Source organism: Amblyomma americanum, chromosome 1 (genome assembly GCF_052857255.1).
Source record: "Amblyomma americanum isolate KBUSLIRL-KWMA chromosome 1, ASM5285725v1, whole genome shotgun sequence".
Classification (NCBI taxonomy): Eukaryota; Metazoa; Arthropoda; class Arachnida; order Ixodida; family Ixodidae; genus Amblyomma; species Amblyomma americanum.
In genome coordinates, this window is record NC_135497.1 from 456,963,476 (window position 1) to 456,990,287 (window position 26,812).

Below are 26,812 nucleotides of genomic sequence, written 5' to 3' on the forward strand. Positions count from 1 at the left end.
TCTCAACCGCGGGGAACGCCATTGTTAGGCGCCGTTCACGCTAGTACTCGAAACTGCCTACGAGTGGCGCGCGAGCAGTCCTGTATGGAGCAGACGACGCGGAAGGAATTGCACGCAGCGTAAAACGCGGCGCAATTCTCCTACTGCGTATACTCCTCTTGTTTTAGTAGGAGCAATATGCGGGCATGATCGTTAAAGTGCTAAGTTGTTTTTGTTATGCCATGTGCACATGCACTTTAATAAAAGCTGCTCATCAAGGAAATTTGAAATCGGCGGCCGGGCATGTATACAAATCGCACGTTGCTGCAGTACCGAGATAAATTCCTCAGTTTTCAGCTTTATCGACGGTAATTATTCGTGTGCTTCTTTGTACAAAACACGCATTCTCATCACAAGTCGTATCTGATCCGATATATAAGCAGAAACATTTAGAAAGCTTTTCGTGAGCGATGAGTGAATGAAAAAAAAATATACAGTCGTAGTTAGAAAAAACATACATGCACGAAAAAGTTTTCACAACTTTAACAGCTTTCTAGACAGAGGCTTTGACATGAGCATCTTAACTACGTCGTTCCTGTCAGTCACTGATAATTAACGCATAGTTCACAAAAAAAGGCCGGAAAAACTTTGTGCAGATGAGTTTCAGTAGCTGGCTGTATGGTTAACACTGCAAGCAAGCTCACCTATCAGTGTTCCATGTTCTGCAAGAGCTTCAACTGCATTGTTGAATGCAGCTTGCAGGGGCTTTTCTAAAAATCTTTTGTTGAGCAACACCTCGACGTAGTTCTTCAGGGCGTACAGAACGTACACAAAATGCATTGAAGAATATAGGAGGCCTCTGTCCTGATGACGGATCAAACTGTCACTGGGGGCAGATGAGGCTGGTCGAGTAAGAAGAGCAGTGCAGCTGCTGCAATCAATTCTTTATTGAACAACGCGAGCCAAATAACCTCCTAACATCGCAAGTGCTGCGCAGTGTCTGGCGCTGGCAGTAACGTTTTCGGTGCCCTGAGAAGGTTTTCGATGAGACTTTTCCCCTCCGGTGGAAAATCGTCCGCGCGCTTGGTGACTTCAGGTTTTTGTGTATAATTGTTCCGGCGCCAAGCACGCTGGTTTCGTTGCAGTTGATTGTCTCTATTTGGGAGGTTTTCCTTTGTGCTGTTGATGTTGTTCGGGGTCGTTTGAATGTGCCAGAATTTGAGGAAGCCCGTTTTTGCAAAAACTTGTTCCGGCTCTGAGTATGCTGGTTTCGTCGAAGCTTATTGTGTGTCTTAGGAATGCTCAGTTACAGGACTGCGCTTTCTTGCATAGTTGCGGACGTCGTTTTTGTGTTGCCGAATTCTTTCTTTTATATATTTTTGGTTTCGCCGATGTAGCTTGCGTCGCAGTCGGCGCTAGGAATTTTGTGGATAATGCATTGGGGTCTTTCTCTCCATGGCCATTTTAGGAACACCTGATAAGCAAGAGCAGCAGCGCTTGTAGACTCGGGAGCAACCTAGAGGCTACCCTTTTCTCAAGATTCGCGAGATGATTTCGCTGTCACTTAGGCATAAGGTAGAGTGACGTATTTTTTCTGGTGGCGTTGACTGTTATGCGTTGATTTCTCGCCAGTGAGCACAATGCATGCTCCCTCAGAGTGAGCCATTGAGTGTTCTGCATCGCGCTCCTTTCCCTGTTAATGAACAGGGCAGAACACTGCGAGGCATATGAACAAGGTTGATTTCGAGAGAAGTATTGCAAAAACTTGAAAAAGAAGACACACACGAAAAAATTTCGTGTCGAGGCGCTCGGCGCAAGTTGACTCACAATTAACTAGCGTTTTTTTTCCAGATGATATAAAACAGCGTTCCTCTTTGTTTTAGCCATGAATTGGTAATGGCTTAGGACGAGTTGGTCCTTTGCGAAGTAGGCAAAGCCCACGTTTATTCCGCAGCCGCCGAAGCCCCTGCAAACGGCCGCAACTACGCGCACGCCCATCCATCCAGGGCTGGCAGCGCCGCCCCGCAGAGAAACACGGCCGAGTCAGACGGCGCTTCAGCAGCCTTCCACCAGGCGCGGGAAAAAATAGAGGAGGCTTTGAACGGGAGCTCTATGCATGGCAAGCCCAAGCGAAAAGCACCACAAGAATCCAAAGCAGTACAAGGACCTCGACAGTGGTGCCATTCGTGCGTATTAGTGCATTCTTCCTCCATGCTTTAAGCATATTGTTTGGCTGTTTCTAGAGGACCTGCTGTTTGGAAAATTTTCAAGTAGAATTTTTTTCGTCACTCGATACAAAACTATATTGTCACTTCACTGACTGGCCAGATGGCCAGTCGCGGCAGAGTTGGATGCAAAAGCCGTAGTCATAGCCAAGTCGGAGCGGCGCGCGAGGGCTGCGAGTGTTTTGAGCAAGACCTACTGAACTAGAGACCGGCACATTTGGCGGGGTCCTATGGGACTGCGGGCGCCAACTTTCGTTAACTTTTTGGCCGTTGAGGGCGCTCGGTTGACTTATTTGTTTCTCATCATCATCATCATCGTCTGCTTTTCACAAATAAATTCTTTCCTCTCACTGCCTCTCTGTGACTTTGTCTTGTCTTATTACTTTGAAACCTAGTAATGAACGATGCAAATATGACATTTCTTTAAATCCTAGCGGTGAATATTCTGTTTGCGCGCATGCATCCGTGAGACTTTCTCGCATCTATGCTAAGAGAATGGATGAACGATGGGTATTCAAAACGTACACAAATGACAAAACTATTACATCCTTGAAGTAATATAACCGACGCCACCTTGCTCAACAGGTTAATTGTAGCGTCACGCCTACCGTAGCTGCCCTTCCCTAGCGGCAAAAGGCATGAACTAGAAGGTGCGCGCTGGAGCAGTGCGAAGTGTGCAGGTCTCTAGTGCCGTAGGTCTTGGTTTTGAGCGACGGCGTCTTTGTGGACCACGTTGTAGCCACGCTGTAACCACGTTGGTCACATACGTTCGTCGCCACATTTTTCGAGCTGCTCCATGCATTAAGAAAACTATGACTCACATATTAGTGAAGTGGATTAGTGAACTCAAATGGGACGTGTACCCAGTGCGGTCTCTCACAGATGTCAAAATTGGGATGCGTCTTCTGATGGAGACGAACACGATCAGCGGCCTGCGCGGAAGAGTATTGGATGTTTCGTGAAGGCTGCCGAGTCGCCCTCGTCAGCTGTGCTGCTGTACTTCTGTAGGTGTCATTAGTCACGAAAGCATTTGCGCGTACGGTGGTTTGGGTTATTATGCGCATAATCTGGAAAATATACTGCACAGGTACGGCAAAAAAATAGAGCGGCGCCGGGGAAAGCTAGCAGCGGAAGCGCTTATGAACTGCCCAGGTGCCGTCGCACCTGCAAATAACTTGGGTATGTGCCATTAGTAATAAATGCATTTGTGATTCCTAGGAGAGTATTGTGTGATTATATGGCGATTGCGCACCCAGGCAAGCTGACTGATCAAGACCGGCCTAACGTCGCGACAGCGGGTCCCGCCGCACCTGCGGATGACTTGGGTATGTACCTTTATTTAAGTAAGCGCTTCTGCGTCCAGCACAAGTATTATGTACCTGCATCTTCTACGACACTGACGCACGGACCGTGGGGCGGCGTTGTACCTCTGAGGAAAGAGCCACAAAGCAGCAGAAGGTGAGTTGATGCTTTAAGTGCGATTATTTTTGCCTGCTACCGCAACACTATGTAAAGACAGGCTGTGAATATTTAATTTGGTCGTCGTAACAGTTATTCACGTATAATGAGGGCTGAAAGTGAGCCTTCTTGAGGTAAGGTATAAGGCCCCTGCATGTGGCTCGTTTCGGTTCAACATAAGGATCTGCAAACGTGTTGAAGTTTTATCCACAATGCCCTAAGCAGCTATAGCCCTTCTGTTAAGCACATTCCCCGCGAACAAAAACCGCAGTTGGCTTGTGTCTTACCAATGCCTTCTGAAAGTCATAAGCACTCAATAGAAAGCAGCTGTTATGATCAAGTGGACTGCTGCTGGTCAATGTCTAAATATTGAAGGCGCTTGTGTAGTGGTTGTTATAAAAATAAATGAAGCAGTCTACCCAGGACAACATTAATGATGGAGGGGAAAAATAGGAAGACTGAAAATGAAAAGGAATGGTTTCCTACTGCTCACTTTTGTATCACATGTCACTATTGTGTTTTCACAGCCTTAACACCAAGTTAACGTGTTGAGATAACATCTACTGGAGTTTTGAATGGAGTGTCCCCCTGTGATTATTTTATTTTGCTTGGTACTTCTGTGGAGGAGCATAACAGCACGTAAGGGTACAATGATGTTCAAGGCGATCAGCGAAAGCCATGACTGCCGGAGTTGAGGGCAGCACTGGTGTAGCTCGGTTCGCGAAAGCTTGGGCTAGCCCGTTTTCTCTCTCATTTGCTACTTTTGTCGGAATTCTGAAGATGTTCGTGTTGATCCTGTCATTAATATAGTCCCTGCACGATTCCTGCGAGTTCGTAACAATTATCAGCACTTTATTGAACGCTTTCAACTAAGTAATGAGTAGAAAATACCAGTGTTCTCATTAACTTGACAAAAACAATAACGCCGCTGTGCATTTTCTGTTGGGTCCAAGGTCATACTGTATGGCCTATTTGGGGAAGCTGACTATAACGGGTGCTCTGCCACACTAGCCTGGTCTCACACCTACCGGTCTATGCTAAGCGGCGCTATTGTCTGTGCTCTCGACACACCTGAGCATTTGTGCTATCTTTGTTACCCACAATACATAGTCGCATTGTTCTCAGTGCCAGTGTAGGTCAGCAACACGCCACTAGTTGCTCCGAAATGAAAAAAAAATTCAAAAAGCTAATAGAAATTATTGGCTCTTTAGATGCCTGGTTGCAGTTGTGGTGCTGCTCAAGAACTGCAAGAGCTGCGACGTTATGTAAAAGACTTGGAAGAAAAAGTAAATATGGCCGAAAACAACTATGGTAAGGGTGACTTATTTTAAAAGTTGAATTCCTTTTATCACGCCCCTTCATGTTCACTTTTGTCAGTTCGTACATGACCTAATTTTGTCCATTACATTTGAACAGGAAAGAATGTCATGCATTATACTTCATAAAAATGGTGCAATGCACACAATTGCACTGTAAATATTGTACCAAGCTGCCCTATATTTCTTGTTGTATTCTTGAACTTTTTATTTTTTATCCCTATCAAATCCGTTCGTAACTATTGAGGCAGTGGAGCTTGATCGAGACGGGCCAGTGCCACTTGGTTGTCTGCAGTGGGGATTGCCTTAGTGGAGGTTAGTAAGTAGCCATTTCAATCTCAACTCTTCAGTACTCCAAGGAGAGCTGCACAGAGTAAAATTAAACATTATGCTGCTCTTGTTGCGGCCCTATAAGCTCTGCAATGTCTGTGCACGTTGTAATTTAATCTTGTGCCCTCCACTGCAACGTTCCCCACAACCCCACAAAAGAAATGCTAAAAAGTTGTCTTTCTGCCACTGTGTGTGTAGTGTAAAATTTTCCGGTGCCTTACACCCTCTGTGGGATAACGTGTTCACTAATCGGTGACGAAAAAATTTTGCCATGTTGTGGTGGAACATATATTAGCGTTATAAAATGTCGATTGCCATTGACCTAAATGCTAAACTGCATGGACTAACCTCCACGTACAATTTCACTTCTGAATTGGTTTCGCTTGGGACGAACGCTCCCAACTCCACCTTTTTTTTCCCAATTAGAAACGCCATTCTTCTCCTGACTGTAGCCCCCCACTCCTCGGTACGCAGTGTACTTTGCTCCTAGGTACATAAACACATGCTCTGTTGATGTAGGCCAGGTCGGGAGAGGTCTATTGAGCAAGTGACAAAAGTTTTCGTATGCCGCTTCAGTGCCCCCTTATTCGCGCAAGCAGAGTCCCTTTCACAGAATGCCCATGTTTAGGGGTATCGGAATGATCAATAGCAGTAGTGTACATTTGTCGTTGAATAATTTTAGCATGTGGGCGCTTGGCCTGTGCACAGTGCATTAGTGCCAGAGTTAAGGATTTTCACAAGAAAAGGAAAGCAAGCGACGAATGTACACAGGGTTCGTATTTTTTAATTGGGCTTTCTACGGAAAAGTTAACCTTCTTCACATGCAAATCAAAATCTATCTGGCTGTTAAGTATCAGTTGTGCTTGCTATGAAAAATTTACTCGTAAATCCCTTAGTAAACATGACCTTGGCGAGGCACCCGTGCCATCCCAGGCTCTGTGCTGCGCACAAATTTATGCCTTGCACACTATTCTATGGGCAACGTGCCATACCTAAGTAGCTCAAAGATGTTGTAGAACGTTCTGAAAACTTCACACCAACATGAATTGTTGGTCACAATCGATTCCCGGGCAAGAAAGATGATGCATCGCTGCATATGTGTGTTTCAGAACTGTACTCTGAATGTGCTCTGGCTTGATTCACAAAATTGGTTCCATACATTTTAAAAGCTGTAAATCAAACACTGTCATTAAAACGTCCCTTTGAATCCTTCTTGCGCCACCACCAAGCTAAATGTTTTTGGCACATCTCTTCTTTCCTATCAAGTTCTCATTCCCCGAAATTGACCAAAGCTCTATGCTAATCACCATTGTCTTCTACTGTATACCTTTCTAACCTTATTCCCCTCAAACCCTTGTCACGGATCTCTTCGGAGAACACTCGGACCGAAAGAATGGACTAGGCGGCAGGTGTACCCACACAAACGCACATATAGTACACCCTACGTGACCACACACTAGAACACAAACCTAACAAAACTACCACACAACACCAAGACTATAAATGCACACGACCCGGGCACACTGCTACAAGGTCTACTACTAGCGTTCTACTATTATTGGTCGGCGTTCATGCTCACGGTTAGTTCGGTGCTGCTGCAGCGTTCTATGGATCCAGTAGCCGGCGTCGAGGCGGCGTTCGACGTGCTTGGGCTGGCGTCGCTGACGGCGTCGCTGGCTGCGTCGTATAAGCTCCCTGTCCAAGCGAGCGCCCGTGGAGATGATGCCGATGTTGTTGGCGTTGGGGGCACCACCCGGATGGGTGGCAACAGCGCAGGAGACACCCCTGGTCGTAGCAGGTGGTAGCGTCCTCCGTTGACTCCCGTAATGGGCTCAGGAACGGTAGGAAGTCCACGATGCGCATCCGTAGAACGCGAGCTCACCGGTGGTGGTGGTGAAAAGCATTTATTAGGCTATATGTACAGAGAGTTGCTCGGGAAGAAGCCCCTAGTGGGCATCGACCCTTACAATAGAAGGAGGAGTCCCTCATTCCGGGACCCCGTTGGTCCTGACCGCTGCGCAGGCCCGCCGAACCAGGGCCTGTTGGGCCCATAGTTCCTTGCAGCCGAGCAGAGCCACCTCCCAGTCCTCTCGGGTAGGGGAAGGGGTGATGAGGGGCAGAGAAGGATTTTGCCTGCATGCCCAAACCATGTGAAAGGTGTCTGCCACCTCCCCACAGAATGAACAGCGGCCGTCAAAAGAAGAGTCAAAGTGCTTGAGAACCGCCGGGCACAGCAGGGTGTTTGTAAAGAGCCTAAAGAGAGTTGTTCGCCAGCTTTACCCAGTCCCTTCATAGAAACCGGGTAGCGCCGGTGTTCAGCACGATAGTGCTCTGTGATATCTTTAAAAGAAAGAAGAGGGATTTGATCCGGGTTAAGGTCCGCCCAAATAAAGCCTGGTGCCCGGTAAATGAGTGCGCGGGCGGCCTCATGGGCGGCTTCGTTACCTGGCATGCCTTGGTGGCCTTCGATCCATATGATTGGGCGGTGAGTTGGATCGCAGTCGCGAGTACTGTGATGAAGAATTTGGTGAGCAAGTGGAGCGATCCAATCGAACTCAAAGTTACGACAGGCTCCGCGAGAGTCTGTGAGAATGAATTAAGAGTCGGGATGGGAGGCTGCGAGGGCGATCGCTACCTCCTACGCATGAGTTGAGCTGGGCGCCGTGAACGAGAGGCCGTCAACCTGTCTTCCCTCGTGTACGACTGCAGCCGTGTACCATTCTCCCCTGGAGTGGTGGTAGGGGCCTGCAATGTCGACGTAGAAGACGTGTTTCTTTGAGCCATGGTGGCGGTGCAGGGCAACCGCCCGCGCCTGGCGCCGGCCATTATGGTCCTCCTTGTTCATCTTAGTCGGAAGCGGTCGAACGTAGAGGGCGCGTCTCCACAGTTCGGGCACTCGAACCCGTTCCATTGTATGATGGTCATGTTTGATGTGTAACCGGTCCAAGAGGCGGCGACCGGACACGGTCTGAGCGAGACGCGTGTATTGGTTAACGAGATGCGCCTCGCGAAGTTTCCTATAGGTGTTCACCCTCCCCAGCGCGAGCAGTCGCGCGTTGGAAGTGGAGATCGGGAGGTCGAGGGCTCTCTTGAAAATTCTGCGGAGGACAACCTCCAAGCAGTCTTCGTCATGTTTACGTAAGCGGAGGTAAGGAGTCGAGTACAATACTCGACTAGTTACGAAGGTATGGGCGAGCCGCACCGCATCCTTACTTCACAGCTCTTCTCGCTTGTTGGAAACGCGGCGAACCATTCGGCCCACCTGGTCGCCGACTCTGCGGAGTTTGGCAAGGGTCGTGTCTACCTTGCGATGCTGATTAATGAATAGACCGAGTATTCGCAGCTCCTGCGCTTCACGGATGGGGCCGCTGGCGAGAGAGAGCTGAACGGAGATTTTGCATTTCGGAGAATGTCGAATATGCACAAATTCAGACTTTTGACGGGGAGCACTGGAGGCCGCAGTATGTAGCGTAGTGGTCTACTGTGCGCGCCGCTGCTTGCAGGCATTCCTCCATCTCTCCTATGTTTCCCGTAGTAGCCCAGATGGTGATGTCATCGGCGTACAGCGCATGCTGAACACCGCAGACACCCGCCAGCTGCGCTGGGAGGGGCATCATGGCAATATTAAAGAGAAGCGGGGACAACACAGCGCCTTGTGGTGTGCCCCGCGTTCCCATCTCAAACGGGCCGTACTCGGTCTCTTGTATGCGTATAAAGGCCAAGCGGTCTGTTAAGAAACGTTTGATGTAGTTGAATGTACGAGGACTGCAGTTGGTCTCGCTAAGATGTTTTAATATGACGCTGTGTTTAACGTTGTCAAACGCACCCTTCAGATCGAGTGCTACGACTATCTTGTCATTGTGTGGGTGTTCTATGGGTTCGAGAACCTCGCGATGAAGCTGTAAAAGTATGTCTTGTGCGGACATATGAGGTCGGAAGCCGAACATGGTGTCGGCGAGGGTGTTCTTGTTCTCGAGATATTCCGAGAAACGGTCACGGACCATCGTTTCCATAAGTTTCTCTACGCATGAATTGAGGGAGATGGGCCAGAGGTTGTCTGTCTTTGCCGGTTTCCCCGCCTTCGGGTTAAAGGTTACCATTGATGTCTTCCAATCAGTTTGCAACGAAGTGTCCCCGGTTCAAATGACGTTAATATATTCAAGTAGGGCGTCGTATGCCCGATCGGGGAGGTTGGCCAACAGTTTGACTGTGACCTTAACCCTCCCGGGCGCCGTCCCCCTGCGCATTTTGGCAAGAGCCGCGCGAAGGTCGTGAAGCTGGAAAAGCTGATCCAGTTCCGGATTATCGTTGCCTGCGTACGAATAATCCTGCCCGCGCGGATCTTGATCCTGACTGGTATTTTAAGCGTAAGACATTCGCTAGATGCTCTGTGTTTCCTTGGAAATTGTGTATTGCGCGAGTGAGGTGTTTCTGGGTTTCCGAGCATGTTTGTGTGGGGTCTATGAGACTCCTAAAGAGCCGCCAAGTGTTGCGGCTTGACATCTGTATTGCTGCGCTGTTGCATCTATCTACCCAGTTATTGTCAGCGAGCTGAGCAGCATACTCGGCAGCTAGCTGGGTGAGGTCAGAGATGCGAGCGCGGAGCTTACGATTGTGTTTTTGCCGCCGCCATCGTTTAGTGAGGCTGCGGCGAGCTTCCCAGAGGTGTATCGGGTGGTTATCTACGACCGATGCACGCTCCGTAAGCTGGATCTGCTTTTCGTGTGAACGGAGCGTTTGCATGAGTCCCTGTGCCCAAGTTGAGTAGTCTTGGTCAAAGAGAGAATTTACTGGGAGGGCCTGGCGGAAAGCATTCCAGTCGGGAAGTTAGGCTGTTGCAAGGAGGCGATGTAAGGGTCGAGTGTAAATTACAGTGTGCAGTATGCAGTGGTCGCTACCAAGGGTGTCCTCAGTGTTGATCCACTCTGCGTGTCGGATGTGTTTCCTGAGGGTAAGGTCGGGGCAGATGCCCCGAGTGACGGAATTCCCTACACGTGTCGGGTGAGCAGGGTCGGTTAGAAGAGTGATGCCCAGCATAGATATAGGTTCCGCCAACTTACGACCACGCGGCTCTTCCTTGCGATATCCCAACATTGGACAGGGGGCGTTAAAATCGCCCATTATTATGAGGGGATCGTTTACCCGCGATCCTTAGCGCTGCGCTAAAGATGTTAGAAAACTGATATTTTTTTTTTGTTTCAGGGGCAGTAGATATTAAGGATGTGTGCGGGACTATCTGTTCGCCGTAGAGGGAGGACAGAGACCATCACGTACGAATATTCCAGATTTAGGTCGAGATTAACCTCCTGAACTGTGTAGGCTTTATGGACTAGGAGACAGGTGAACGGGTCTCGTTGGAAAGTACTATAGCCCGAGAGCTTGACCGCGTCCCCGGTTTCTTGCAACGCAAGGACTGTGGCGGGGTGTTCAATGTTGTCAATGTACGCCCTTAAGTTGGCGCGTTTGCTCCTGTCTTTGAAACCCCGACAGTTCCACTGCACAAGGGAAAGAGCTTGCTGTCTTCGCGGGGGGCGGCGCCCTCTAGGGGGTTGGTTAGGAGGGGACGCAGCCATGCCGATTTGAAGAGACTGCCTTGGAGAGCCGGACCGCCACCTGCAGCGGAAGCGGTTCCGGCTCCTCCGAGAGTTCGGTTAGATCAATGGGTCGATTGAATTTTGACGATCGGTTCGGGTCTTTGAGGGGTCCCATTCGGCGGAGAAATCTAGCCACGTCTTAATGTTTGCGGTCACGGCGGCCGTAACTGTTGCCGTGACTGCCTTGAGCAGGTTGTCTTGGATTTGGCCAAAATTGGACATCTGAGTCGTTAGTTGGGCGAGGGCATTTTTGAGGGCGGTGAAACGCACGTCAGAGCTAGAGGGTGTCGGATCCGCCGGCACTTCTTGCATCGGTTCCGGAGCTACCTGGGCAGTGGGCGGAGAGGACCGAGCCATTTCTAGCGCGTGAATTTTGGCGTGGAGTTGAGCATTCTTTGCCCTGAGGGTCTCGAGCTCGCGGCGGAGGTCCGCGACATCAGAGTTAAGGAGGGGGGGGGAGGAAGATTTGGTGGAGGAGAAGGAAGGGGAGTATGGGGAGGCGGAGGAGGCCCATCTCGGCTGCCTACCTTGGGCTGTGAAGTCTTCTTTGGCGCGCCAAGCGGAGGGCCCACGAGAGGCTGAAAATCCCCGTTTTTGAATGCGGGGGCACCTGGATCACGGGACGCATTCTTAGTTGGTCGAGCAGGCTTGGGGGCACGCCTGGGTAAGGCGCCCGCCTGTGGAGCTTGTCCGATTTTGGCTTGCAATTTCTTGTTGCTAGGCGGGGGGACTTTCGAAGCTGTGCCAGGACCCGGGGCCACAGCGCTCTGAGGTTGTTTTCTATGACCGGTAGTGTTGCCCGGTTGTTGCAGCCGCCGGAATTTGGCTTTGCAGTCTTGCGAGCCCGTAAGGTGGGCCCCACTGCAGACGATGCAGCAGGGATTGCACTCGTGGGACCCCATGTTGCCATCTTTGAGGACTGCGACCGTTTGGCCGCAGTGTCCGCAGCGATTGTCTTGAAGATTCGGGCATAATTCCACGCGGTGGCCGATGGTGCCGCATCGGAAACATGCGGGAATAGTGCGCTTATATTCGCGCACCACAGTCACCACACTGTTATAGTGCACGAAACATGGTACTCTACGCCCCACGAAAGTGAGCAGGGCAATCGTCGACTTCCCCAGCTTGCAGATGAAGGCAATCTCTCCTCCGCGCCACTGGGCATTAGACTTCAAGGTGGTATAAGTTTCCTGCTCATGGACCGTAATAACCCCCCTGCAGACTTCACCGTTGACTTTGGCGTGGCCGACCATCGGAATGGAGCCATTGGAAGATTGCAGGGTAAACTCGCGAGCAAGCGCGTTCGCCGCATTGACGTCTTGAGTGGTGGCGATGATGATATTCTGGTCTCAGATGGGCCAGATACTAAGCGTGTCCACCGAGGAGGCGTTTACATAGCCTGAGAGCAAAGCTCCAAGGTCTGCAGGACTGTCTTCAGAGAGATCGTCACTATGGGCTTGATGACGATCGTGAAATCTTCATTGCGGAGTCGAGGCATAGCGGTGGGCCGCCATTTCTTCGATACCACAGTTTGAGAGAGCTGAGGGTTGGAGCTTGCAGTGTTCGGATGCACAGAAACAGCGGCACTCACGGTGGGTCCGTTGACCACCGACGTGTTCAGGCGTTGCTGGCGTTTACGAAGTGCCACCAACGAGAAGAGACCTTCGTCTACTGTCTCCTGCGTTGGAGTGGAAGATTCAGGAGGAGACAATGCGCCTGCGACGACTTCTTTCTATGACATCGTCTCGGGATCGTACCCGCGGCGAGCGAAGGCCGCCATGGCGTCCGCGAAGAACGCTGGAGACTGGCTACTTGGCTTTAGGCCTAGCTAAAGCTCCCACAGGTTGATGTCAGAAATGGGCCTAAAAGGCCCAAAATTTGGCCCACCTGGTCTAGAGCGGTATTTTCGGGTGCCGGGAGATGTTATCCGTCTAGAAGAAGCAAAATTTCCGCGGTCGTATGGAGTTTTTCCGTAATCCGGGCGAAAATTGCCAGAGCCGAAATGAGGCGCATCCGCTCGAGACGCGCGCCGGCCGCGTTCCCCAGTTCACCGGAGCAGTAGCCGGCGTCGCTCTCTTCCAGCCGATGTGTCCCTGACCCGCCGGAGCCTCCGCTTCTCTGCTGTTTCCCACGTGCCTCGCTCTCACTCGCTCTTTTACAGCCTTCGCATTAGTACACGTAATCTTTGTCGTCGTCTTCTTCTCTTCTCCACCAATCATCTCTCTCCACCTCACCGAATGCTTCTCCTTCATCTTCTTTATTCTTCGGTTTATCCACATTGTCTTCTTCACACCTCTTTCCTTTAAAATTTAATTGAGTGTCCTTAATATATGTGACAAGCGAACCCTCTCTCAAGAGTTTTTCTATGAAAAACTGCTCACGTCATACTCATCTTCAAGCCATCCAGCCAACCTACTATCTTCTGAGGCGATTCTGGACCCAGCACACAACACACCGCCGATGTCCAGCACACATCAAAAGCACACCACTAGCACAGCACATCAAATTGCATTTACGGAACATTAACACACCACTGTCGTTGTCAGTGAGGTGTCCTTAATACACATGGTAATGTCGACAACACACTCCTTTGTATAATCACTTAATAGCAACAACAACAGCAAATCAACAACAACACCAAAAAGTTACATTTCAGAGATATCTATAGCTGTTCTTATGCCTCTACTCGTGACGTCCGCTCCAACATTATATTCTACCTACATCGGAATTGGGGTTTATTACTACCTTATTCCACCCACACATTGTCAATAGCCACTCTTTGAAAGTGTAGGTCGATGGGTGGCATCTTGCCCAGAGGTACGGGACCACCTCTTCTCTTCGGAACTGTGCGCTGGCACACGTAACATGAGCGAACAAAACGCTAAACGTCACCCTGAACACCCCGCCAAAAGAACTCCTCGGTGATCCTAGACACCGTTTTTTGAACACCCTGGTGTCCGGCCATAATGGTGTCATGTCCTAAGCGTAGCACGGTCACTCGCATATCTCGGTAACACCAGCTGTTGGACCCGCCTTCCTGAACTAAATAGGCATTCCCTGGGCTGAAGACCATTTATCAATTTATATTCGAAGGACGTACGACTCTTCTTTCTTTTCACTTTTTCCCCGACTCTTTGGAAGCAAGCCTTCAGGCTTCGGTCTTCTTTTTGCCTAATTGCAATTTCGCCCGGTGTTACGCTCAGGCACATCGTAACAGGAGTTGAGAGCGGACGCAGCGTTGCTCGGGCTGTCGCTTGAGCTCTTGTCTCCACTGCCGACGAGAAACTGACTGCAGCCGTCTGAGCTGTCGCGGGCCTTTCCTCCTTTGGATGTTCTTCATAGTCGAGTAGTCGAGCATCCTACACTCGGGATCGGGGTATTTGACACTTCTTGCACCCGTAATGTTTCCCAAGATGAGATCGTAGATGTGTTGGTCTACGCATTTTGCCTCTACTTGCCCAGTATAACACGGCGTGGAAACTAGAACCTGGCTCCAGGAAGGTACCTTACTGTGCTATCTACATGAGTGACGGCCGACGCTTCCCCTGTAAAATCCTTATCCCTCACCAGGCTTTTCCGAACCAAAACTGAGTTGGCTCAGCTGTCTCTAAGCAACAATATAGGACGGTCCCCTCTTTGCCCAACCACCACTGGCATTGCTGCTTTCGACTTGAGTGTTCCACTCACTGCCTCATTTTCTAGCGGTGTTTGCTATCTTTTCAGCTGTGGAACTTCGGGTGGCGTGACAAATTTTCCCCTGGAGTCGACAACGCATGCAACTCGGTCCTGCGTTCTGTATCGGCAATCATCCAGAGTTTGACCCCTCCTCTTACAACATTGCCACACAACCTATGTTTTCTTGGCAGCGCTACAAGTCCGAAAGTCAATTGCACGGTGTCCCACCTTGCCGCAGAGAAAATACCTTACTGGCGCCTTAGATGCACCATCATAAGCTCTTAGTTTTGCCGCATCTGTCTCTAGGATCTTTTGGGCTGCCACCTTTGCCTTACTCAAATTTCTTAGCCCTTGAGCCTCGAGAAATTGGTCTGCAGTGTCGGCGAACTCTTCCAATGAACACAACCTTCTTTCTTCCAGAAATAGCGCCAGCTTTGAGCTGCAACACGTTAAAAATGCTCTGTGACCAGCTTGTTACGCACCCCTTCGAAACTCTTTTATGTGTTTGACATATCAATCCATCGATCAAAATAGTTGGTCAGCCTGCAGGAAAACTGCTTAGCGGTTTCCGAATCCTCAGGTTTTGCAGTGCGAAATCTCTCACGAAAACCCTCTGCCGTAAGCCTGAATCTTTGGAGGAGTGCGTTTTTGACTTTCTCGTTGTCCATGGAATCAGCAGCAGGTATTCTTCCGAACACATTCAGCGCCTCTCCGATTAAACACATGCTCAATGCCGTGGCCCATTCACTGCTCTCCCAGCCTTGCCCCAAAGCTATCCGCTCGAATTGTTGCAGATATGCGTACAGATCATCTCTTTTGTCATCGAAAGGAGCCATCAGCTTTCGTGGGCAAACTCTGGCCGGTCTAGGAGATTCTGTACCCACTAAGGAACGCTGATCATTGTCCGTGATCTCCTCATATCCTCCCGTGACATGAGCCTGTTTCCACAGAAATACTAAAACTGAAAACCAAATCAGCCCCCGGACCCGATGGTGTAACCAACAAAATGCTTAGAAACCTAGATGACAAATCTATAACGGCGCTGACCAATTTCATGCAAGAATGCTGGGAGAAGGGTGAGATTCCCCAACAATGGAAAACCGCTAAGGTAATTTTCATACCTAAGCCAGGGAAACCGCTCAATCTAGAAAATCTAAGGCCTATATCCCTCACCTCTTGCGTTGGAAAACTGATGGAACATGTCATACAAACGCGGCTAACCAATTTCATGGAAGACAACGACTTATACCCCCATTCGATGATAGGTTTTAGATCGCATTTGTCCACGCAAGGTGTCATGATACAGCTCACACATGACATATTAGACACTAAGTCGCTGGATGCGAAAGTAATAGTGGGACTTGATCTCACTAAAGCTTTCGATAATGTAAAACACGAGGCGATACTAGAAAACCTGGCTCTTTTAAACGTCGGGGAGCGCACATACAACTACATTGCCAATTTCCTTTCGGACAGGATAGCGCGCATCCACTTTGGTGAAAGTCAGTCTCAAGACATACACTTGGGCAGCATAGGCACCCCTCAGGGTTCGGTACTTTCCCCTATTCTCTTCAACGTGGCCATGATACGGCTCCCGAAGAGACTGGAGGGGATAGATGGCTTGAATTTCTGCATGTATGCGGACGATATCACCATGTGGATGACCCGTGGCCACGACGCGCACATCGAAAGTACGCTACAGAAGGCCATAAATGAGGTGGAAAACTATGTCAGCCGTAGGGGCTTGCAATGCTCGCCGCAGAAGTCTGAACTTCTTTTTTATAGACCTCTGCATCAAAGACAAACTAGAACCATCCCTAACATCAAATTACAAACTCAAGGGGCGCAGATTCCTCATGTTGAAAAAATGATGAGTTTTAGGAATGATTATACAAAGCAACGGTATAACGGTGATGCAATAACTAAGATGGAAAACTGCGCGCAACAAACTATGCGGCTCATACAGCGGATTGCCACAGAAGACACGGCATGAAAGAGCAGAATCTCCTACGGCTGGTACAGGCGTTCGTAGTACGCCGTATCTCGTATGCTGCCCCTTCTTTGATCTTAAAGTTTCAGAAAAGGAAAAGATAAATGGAATTATCAGGCGATTGCACGAAACAAGCTCTAGGATTGCCCATCCGTACATCCACCCACCGCCTCCTAGAGCTGGGAATGCATAATACCCTGGAAGAAATTACGGGAAGCAGTGAGAACGTCCCAAATCGAACGCTTAGCCGGGACCACAACCGGCAGGGCCATTCTAGAAAAACTCAATCTTAGCCGAGATAACAGAACAACCGCCAAAGTTGACATGCTCGGAAAAATTCGAGACAATATAGTTGTACCACCCTTAACCGAGGAATATGCATCCTATTCATCACTCAGTGCGCCGGGCAAAGGCGGGCAGAGGCGCTAGAGAAACGCTTCCGCTCCTACAAAGACGAGGACGTGGTCTACGTGGATGCCGCTGAGTATGGTAAGAACACGATGACCGTCGCGGTCGTCTATAATAAACAACTCCTCAAAATAAGTGCCTCCATACCCTCGGGTAACCCAGAGACTGCAGAGGAAGCTGCCATAGCAGTGGCTTGTGTAGGCACAAAAGCGAGATACATCATCAGTGACTCCAAAGTTGCCCATACTAAATTTCAGCAGGGGCCGGGTCTCCCTCTAACGAATACAATTCTAAGCCCGTCATGTAATAGACCGGAAAATTACGCTAGTCTGGACACCAGCACATGCATCGCTGCCTGGTAATTGAGACGGTCCACGAGTTCGCCCGAGGCTTTTCTTTCCGGGCGGACCAGAGCGAGGTGGTCCTTTTACAGACAGGGATCGCATGGTGACCTACAGAGAAATTACACAACACTATCGTTTGCAACGAGCTAGACTTCCTCCAGCGGATAGATCCTTGACCAGATACCAAGCCATCAACTGGCGCCGGTTACAAACTTACACATTTCCAAAACCCGGCCCTCTGGAGTCTTATGTACCCAGGGCAATTTTCGGAAAATGCGCGAAACTGCGAACTTAGGGCCACCTTGGACCACATACTATGGGAATGTCCTCATGCTCCCCGGGAGGGACGAGGTATTAACACAAAAGATCAATGGGAGACCTTACTACTGAGCTCCGACCCGGCGACTAAGTTACAACTCGTCCGACTGGCCGAAGCCGCCGCCGAGAGTCAAGACCTTTCGGCCGTCGTCTAGGCGGGTAGCCCTCAGGCTACCCTCTCTTTCTGTTGGATATTAAAAGTTTTCCTATCCTATCCTATCCTCCTGTTCTATCCTTCTTTTCTCCCGTTCTTCTGCCTCGCGAGCTCTTTTCTCTTTTCGCTCTTCCGCCTCGCGAGCTCTTTTCTCTTCTCGCTCTTCTGCCTCGCGAGCTATTTTCGCCTCGCGTTCTTCTGCTTCACGAGCGCCTGCGCGTGCATGCGCCCTTTTTTGTCTCTGCTTTTTTCCTCTTCTTTCTCCTCGTCACAGAGATGCATCGCCTCTTCCTTGCTTAACCCTGGCTTGAGCGCCCAGCTCTAACGTTTTTTCCAAGTCTATACTTTCTGCCGTCGAGAGATCGGAAAGATCCGAGACAAAGCAAATAGAAAAAGGAAATGAATCCTGCCAGTCGCGCCACATATCTTTGTCACGGATCTCTCCGGAGAACAACTCGGACCGAAAGAATGGACTAGGCGACAGGTGTACCCACAGAAACGCACATTTAATGCAACCTACGTGACATGCACACTAGAACACAAACCTAACAAAACTGCCACAAAACACCAAGACTATAAATACACACTACCCGGCACACTGCTACCAGCGTCTACTTACTAGCGTTCTATTTGTGGTCGTCGTTCGGGCTCACGGTTGGTTCGTTCCGGCTGCGGCGTTGTATGGATCCAGTAGCCGGCGTCGAGCGGCGTTCGACGTGCTTGGGCTGGCGTCGCTGACGGCGTCGCTGGCTGCGTCGTATTAGCTCCGGGTCCAAGCTCCCGTGGAGATGATGCCGGTGTTGTTGGCGTTGGGGGCACCAGCCGGATGGGTGGCAACAGCGCTGGAGACACGCCTGGCCGTAGCAAGTGGTAGCGTCCTCCGTTGACTCCCCGGAATAGGCTCAGGAACGGTAGGAAGTCTACGATGCGCAGCCGTAGAACGCGAGCTCACCGGAGCAATAGCCGGCGTCGCTCTCTTCCACCCTATGTGTCCGTGACCCGCCGGAGCCTCCGTTTCTCTGCTGTTACCCCCCGTGCCTCGCTCTCACTCGCCCCTTTTATAGCCTTCGCATTAGTACACGCAATCCTTGTCGTCGTCTTCTTCTTCTCCTCTTCCACCCAAATCATCTCTCTCCACCTCACCGAATGCTTCTCCTTCATCTTCTTTATTCTTAAAATTGATCCACGTTGTCTTCTTCACACCTTTCCTTTAAAATTTAATTTATTGTCTTAATATATGTGACAACCCTATACTCATCTGCCCTAATGCGAGCCTAGCCAGCATCAGACCATCTGGCCTTGGTGACTGTTGTACAGGCCACTTCCATGCTTAGTGCTTTGCAAGTAATGTTTACTTTTCTTTCTTATACGCTGTCTGGGGCTGTAATCTCATTCTTATTTTTCTCATCTATTTTGGATCTTCGTGTAGGTTTTTATGCTGAACTGTTATCTTTATATTGTATATTTGCCCACCTAAGACGTACAGCCATGATAATTTTTATGCCTGCTCTATTTTAGGTTCTGATTTCATGTTTTTGAGAACCATGTGATATTTGTAACATTAGTTGCCAACATTTAGTGCTTATTTTAACCTGCGTTAACCATAACGTTGTTTTCATTTAACAGTGTTTGTGTGTGTAAATAATGTGTTTTGATGGAAGTTTGAAAATACCAGGCATTATCTTGGATGATGAAGATAGTTGAAGCTGCTTCACAGGATCATTTTTGAAGACAATCGCTGAATGAGTAATTCGTAATTAAGATCACCAAGAATTAGCCGCATTCTTTATTCTCCTGTTTTGGCTACCTTTTAAACTAGAGTGCGTAATTGGGGACGTCATTTTTAATCGACAGAATTTGGGTATATTTGGTCATTTACATCTACCTGAGCATAGTCCATGCTGCCGCGTTGGCTCAGTAGTTATGATGCTCGGCTACTGGCCTGAAAGACGCGGGTTTGATTTGATCCCAGCCGTGGCTGTCGAATTTCGATGGAGGCAAAATTCTGGAGGCCGCGTACTGTGTGATGTCAGTGCACGTTAATAACCTGATATGCTCAAAATTTCTAAAGCTCTTCACCATGGCGTCCCTTATAGCATGATTCGATTTGGAGCGTTAAACCTTCGTAAACCATAAACCATGCAGCTGCAAAAGAAAGATTCTTTTTATCTTTTTAGCCTTGTAACTGTATTCATGTGCATGCTTATAAGTAATTACTTCCTAATTGAAATGCACATCTTGGAGTTTCCCCGCTGACATGACTGACCTTGTGACTACTGTTTATTTATCCCCCCCTTCGTTTTTAGATTCATACAAAATTTTGAGGAGTCCAAGAAAATTCACAGGCAGGCTTGAAGCGACTCCGGGGCAGGAAGCAGGGAAGGTAAAATTTTGTTCCGAAATAAACTGGCTGTGTACTGTCAAGGACATAAATGCCCAGTGTGTGCGAGAGCCGACTAAAATGAATCGCTGCACCACCTGGCGGCTGTAGTTTGCTTTAGAGACTCTTTATGGCGTGTCGTTTTGTACTGAAAGAGTTAGTCCCCGGAGAATGTCCCCGGAACGTGGTCTCAAACCTTTGGTTTGATACAGAGCAATGCTTGGATAGCACGCAGCAGTGTCTGTTGACGTTTTGTCAGAGTGGCAGCATACAGAGGGAGACATGCTAGTTGCCGACTGTCATTGTTACTGTCGCATCTTGCACCAAACTTTGACTACTAGTTTATGCCATTGGCTGAAAGGCCTCTTTCGCTTGTCGTTTGCTGCTCCGTTGTATCCGACTTTAGTGGCTATTAAAATTTTCAGTACTTTACAGGAATTTTCCACAAATTGACAATGTTTAATTAGGTCATCGTTTGAAATATATTTGCGTTAGGCTTATTGTGCTCCTTAATGCAAACAGATGTGTATATGTCCTTTACTTCCACTGTCCCAAAGAAGTGGGTGCCAGGGCGACGAGGTTCTCTAAAGAAAATTCACTGTACTGTAGCGAGTGTAATGGGCTTGTGTAATGGGGATTCCCGTTTCTCACTTCCTAATACAAGAATGCTTACTGTTCTTGAGGTGTGCACACTAGAGTATATGGGCAGCATATCTCCAAGAGATAAAGAGATAAAAGGTGATATCCACTATAAACTTACTACTGCATGAAATATTTATTTTATGTGAAAAGCGAATGGCCACAGCCCCAGTATTTTCGCGTGGGAATGTATTATTCACTAATTTAGGCTCACCTTTTCCTAGCCATTTTTTATGCCAGAGGGTACCGTGCTTGCCAGAGTCATTGTGATGGCCACTATGGTGTTTCCTAAAGGATAAAATTCAGTGGACATAGTCACAGATATGTCTGCCACAGAAACTTTAAACAAATGTCAGAGTGAGCTCTACGTTTGCTGTGGCTGAAACTTGTGACGATCCGGAGCCCTTGTGTTGCGATGGGTGTGACATCATCACATGCTGCACTCTCAGAATAGCGGCTCCATGCTCTTGTTCATATCGTGGCCTTTTTGTGAGCTCAAGCCATCGATTCCGCAGCAAATAATATGCCTGTGGTCATACTTCGAGCTATGCACATAGGAGGAAGTGCACTCTTCATCTTAAAATGAAAAACTCTAAGTGATGGAGCCGTCAGACTAAGGCGCAAGCCGAAGTTTACTTTTAAAAAACCTGGTTGTCATGTTATCGCTTTGTTAGCAGGGCCTAAGAGGGGCGGCACTTGCTGCTGTGCATGCAGAAGCGTGTTAGGTAGCGTAGCAGTGACCTGACGCAATGGCGCCCGTGCATACCCTTAGCTTTCGTATTTTATTTATGTTATGCAGTGACTCAGTGCAACTCCTGCAGAAAAATAGTTAACTGTGGCAGTATGTCAGACACTGATCGATTTTGGAAGTTTCAGTTCGAGTATACTTTTATCATAATGTTTTTCAGTGTAAAGTGAAAACTCAGTACTTAATTTACGACATGCAGAAGAGTGTATAGGTCAGGTATTGCATCACTTTTTCAGTCTGTTCTTCCTCGTTCAGTGTAAATGTGAAGTATTAATTCACTTACGATGAGCCAGCTCCGTTTTTTTTTGTTGGGGGGGGGGGGGGGGGCTTGGCAAAAGTTGACAGTCTCTGCCGGCAATGTTTGATATAGAGTTAAGCCCACCCATACGACCACAGTTATAATGAATGCTTGCTTGGTTCTACGGTGGTTCTACCTTCAAATATATGTTAGAATAATGGCGCTGCATTTTATAGAATGAATGACCATGACAGCTCAACTTCAGCGAACAAGAAAGAAGGCACCGTAGAGTCGGCCCCAAAGTAGAAAAACTGCTTCTCGCCAGTGTTCAGACCAAAAGTGTGTCTTAGTTTCCTTTAACCCCTTAAACAATGCATGAACCAAAAAAGGAATAGAATGTCAGCATTGAAACCAGCGGCCAAACGTATACCCACTAAATGCACTGTCAGTAAGTGCATGCATGTGTGCGAATTGTCTAAAGTAGGAGCAGAAGCGTGGTGCATGCAAAAGAGGGACAGTGTTGAAAAACTGCGCACAGTCTGCTGATCGACCAATGGCAACATTTGAGAACTTTGAGAGCCAGTCACACGGGACGCCTTGCTGGCCCGCAGGTGACGTGATGTGCGTTTTCCAGTCGGTTCTCCAATTTTTTGCTACTGCCATGCGGAAACAGTGCACATAAATAGGCAGTGCAATTAATGCATTCTGTGTGCAGATGTGGTCACTAGTTTAGTCGCTGCATCCGCACAATTTTGACGAGAGTTGGAGACGTTGAGGCTCACCTACCACCAAATGCCATGAATGCTCAAGTCGTAATTATAATATTGCCTTCCTAAAGGAGCTCGTTTCGGTGAGAAGCACATGACCACTCTGGACAGCTTGCAAAGAGCTGTTCATGGTCTGCATAAAGAAGCATGAAATAAATTCCACTGTTGTCTTACTGCATTTTTTGCTGTAACAAGGGAAGTCCACTTACTATGAATCCCCATGACCTCCATTTTCGTTATAAGCGGGCTGCACTGTATTTTGTTTGTGCAGTCCTTCAGTGTGTTAGCCAAGGAAAGTGCTGAAAAACAGTAGGTTGTCCTGCAAGTATTGTATGCAGTGTCACTTGTAATGGTATATGTGTAAATGTGGTTTAAAGTAAATTAGGCATTTTTGCTTGTTTCGTTTATAATGTTGCAGACCAACATTGGAGGCGGCGTTATGGTCGAGAAGACTATCCTAAGCCGGCTGCATGCGCATTGCAGAACAGCGCCAGCAAAATTTGCGCGAAACTTGCTGAAAGCGCTTTTCACGCTCGATGAGCTGAGAGGCATGTCCCTGTATGGTAAAGGGACCAATTCAAGGAAAGCCGGACAAGTAAAGGAGGCCTTGGACCCTGTCTGTGTCAAAGCCGTAATTGGAGAGTACGCCACAGGTTGATTCGGAGCAGCTTGTCTTGCATTATTCCAGCCAATGCACGTTCTACTGGTCGTCCTTAGCGCCCTCTGCTGTGTCACAGGTCTGCACACATTCTTTATCAGTTGCTTGACTGCCCTGAGATTGAGCGTTGTAGGTTGATTTGTGTATTTATGGAAGGTTCTGTCCACGCATTGAACCAGGGTGGCCAGCTCCTGTTCTGATGAGAGGGCGCACGTGTTGCTGGGTCTTGTCGTCGTGGTCGGGCGGCGCACAAAACAAAGTAAGTCATTTTTTTTAACTTCCAGCTTTTTATTGAACCCTTTAGAAAATTTGGAGGAAACTAGAATTAGAACCGCAGTCCTCCCGTGCATGAGGCAGCTGCGGTACCTCTATGCCACCGCTACGTAGGTAGACGCATATATTTCAATAGTTTTTGCTGATAGAAAGTATCAGTTGTAAGAGGATTAGCTCTACTAACGCAGTATCAAAGAGAAACCAGAATGGTGTAAACATTCATTAGTGAAGCTGAAAGTGCAGTGCTGAAATTCTGCCCTTGTTGGATGTAGGGTTTCTAAAGCTGGGTTACAGGAAACCCCGAATTCTTGCGTACAGCCTACTTTGGTTGTTAATGCTTTGCACACTTATTGTCAGTTTAATTGCTTTGGCCATTCATGGTTGTTTTATGGATACACTGAGGGGCCATGAATAATGTCTTATGTATGCATGTCTAGCAGGAATGAGCAAACTCACCGGTTTATTTGCCCTTTTAGAAAGATCACGGGATTCCTTTCCATGAGCTTGAAATGTATGTGCTCTGTGTATTACAGTACTCCACGCTGTAATAGAAACTTTTCTTTTGGTGTTTTTCAGGGTACACCTGCTTCCACTTTGAGTCAACACTTAATTTGAGGAACAGTCTCTCTTCTATGCAGTGCAGGGAAATAAATTTAGTTTATTTCTTTATACAGCCAAGAAGACAAGCAGGCAGCTCTATGCATGGGATACAAGAGTGGCTGCCGCTTATGCCAAATAAAAGGAAGCTTTCCAAAAGATGCAACCTCTGTTTCTGCTTTTAATCTGAAAAAAAAGACCGGCACCAACTGCATGTAGTGTCAGCGTCCAGAAACCACATAAATGCATATAGCTGACTTTAGGTAAAAAGCGCTAGACGCTCATTGTCCACTACTCATTAAGAACACAGAAAAACCTCTCATATCAGGTGCCAACCAGAAAGACGGTGGAGAATGTGTTTTATAAACAGAGAAGAAACTCAGAAGAAAACTCACTAGAAACTCTCAAGACATTCTGGTGGCTCTGCTGTGAACGAGCAGCAGTATCTCATCAGACACTCAAGAAAAATTTTTGTAAGGGGTGGCGACCACTTTCGGAACGTGCACAAAAGGATGCGGTTTCATGCGCGCCCATTATTAACTACCCGTTTTGCGAATCTTCTGCTGCGTGGCGTGTATTTCAAGACGATCGACTACCCGCACACAACACTTATTGTAAACGAGAGCATTTCTATCATCCCAGCCAACCAGAGAATCCGTGCAAAGGTCACAAATCACTTCTTCAGAGCTACAGCTCGGCGCTTCACACTCAAAGGCAGTGGTTTGCCTCAAATTCGATACTTCTTGCTCACACAACTCGATACGGTGACTGAATGGTTTCGCCGTTTGGCTGCTGGGTACAAAATCGCGGGGTGTATTCCAGTCCTCGATGGCCCCTTTTCGATACAGTGTCACATATATAAAGGAGCCTAAATTAAAATTTAAAGGAAAGAGGTGTGAAGAAGACGTCGTGGATTAACCGAAGAATAAAGAGGAGGAAGAACCATTCGGTGAGGTGGAGAGAGATGATTGGCGGAGAGGCATTCGGTGAGGTGGAGAGAGATGATTGGTGGAGAAGAGAAGATTGTTTATGGTTTATGGTTTAAGGGGGTTTAACGTCCCAAAGCGACTCAGGCTATGAGGGACACCATAGTGAAGGGCTCCGGAAATTCCGACTACCTGGGGTTCCTTAACGTGCACTGACGCCGCACAGTACACAGGCCTCTAGAATTTCACCTCCATCGAAATTCGACTGCCGCGGCCGGGATCGAACCCGCATCTCTAAGGCCGGCAGCCGAGCGCCATAACCACTCAGCCACCGCGGCGGCCGAAATTAAAGAATATAGTAAAAGTTCCTCACTGATTAATAACAAAGTGTGAAGATATGTTATGTAGCCGCTTGTTTCGCTTTTTTCAATACGAATAAGGTTACGTGTACTATTTCCAAGGCTATAAAAGGGCGAGCGAGAGCGAGGCACGGGGGGAACAGCAGAGAAGCGGAGGCTCCGGCGGGTGCGGGACATATCGGCTGGAAGAGAGCGACGCCGGCTACTGCTACGGCGAGCTCGCGTTCTACGGCATCGCATCGTGGACTTCCTGCCGTGCCTGAGCCCGTTCCGGGGAGTCAACGGAGGACGCTACCACCTGCTACGGCCAGGGATGTCTCCAGCGCTGTTGCCACCAATCCGGGTGGTGCCCCCAACGCCAACAACACCGGCATCACCTACACGGGCGCTTAGACCTGGAGCTTATACAACGCAGCCAGCGACACCTCCCCAAGCACGTCGAACGCCGCCGCGACGCCGGCTTCTGGATCCATACAACGCCACAGCCGCACCAAATCAACCGTCAGCACGAACGCCGACCAATAATAGTAGAACGCTGGTAGTAGTAGTAGACGCTGGCAGCAGTAGTAGACGCTGGTAGCAGTGTGCCCGGGTCGTGCGTATATATAGACTTTGTGTTCTGTGTTAGTTTTGTGTTCTAGTGTGTGTTTCACCTAGGGTGTATTAAATGTGCGTCTGTGTGTGTACACCTGTCGCCTAGTCCATTCTTTCGGTCCGAGTGTTCTCCGGGGAGATCCGTGACATACAGGCGATGTGCAAAAAATCTCGTGTGTTCCTCGACATCCGTGCGCGAAAGCAAATCCAAGGTAATGAAAAATAAACCAGCGTCTCTGATAGCGCTACAGTCGAATTTTCAAGAAGCGAAGTACCATTACACATTTCCACTCTCGCCCACAAACCTGATTGTTTAAAAGCATTAAAACTGGCAGCGACCCGCTATGCTTCCAGCATGATCCCGAAGAAGTAGCCCGCATGTTTTAGGGCGCCTGACACATGCCAGACGTGCTAGCCCTTGAAGAGGGCGGGCCAGATTTCCGTGCAACCGGAAGCGCTCTCCCGCATGAGCTCCTTCTGCGTAGGCGGTCAGGCTGCTACATGATCCCCGAGAACTGCCGCCGTCGGGCTATGCGCTGCCTCAGCGCGCCGCAGACAAAGGGAAAGGAGAACACTACAAACATACACGTTCATTGGCAGTGTGCAGAGAGTCACATGATCACGCCTGGAGACAACTGTCGCCAGAGGGAAGAGGAGGTCAGTCTTCGCAGTCGCGCTTCAAAGCAACACGGGCTGGCAAGCGAGGCAAATTGTTCCGACCGCATCTCTGCCTCACGACGTTTGCGCGCGCCGGTCTTCAAGCCTGGGCCTGGAACATTAGAAGAGCCGTCAGTGCGTCTAAGCAGTAAGCTGCTCCGCTCTTACGCCTGCATTTGATAATA

The 26,812-nt window shown here is 48.7% G+C and overlaps 1 protein-coding gene across 1 annotated transcript in view; it reads left to right on the top strand.

Moving 5' to 3' along the window:
- The first annotated feature begins 3,016 nt into the window (after window positions 1–3,016).
- Window positions 3,017–26,812, top strand: part of LOC144125886 (uncharacterized) — a 205,604-nt gene continuing 181,808 nt past the window's right edge. The window contains exons 1-2 of the mRNA XM_077659677.1: window positions 3,017–3,148; window positions 22,982–23,216. Of these exons, the coding sequence (XP_077515803.1) occupies window positions 3,017–3,148; window positions 22,982–23,216 (367 nt within the window). The remainder of the gene's footprint in view (window positions 3,149–22,981; window positions 23,217–26,812) is intronic.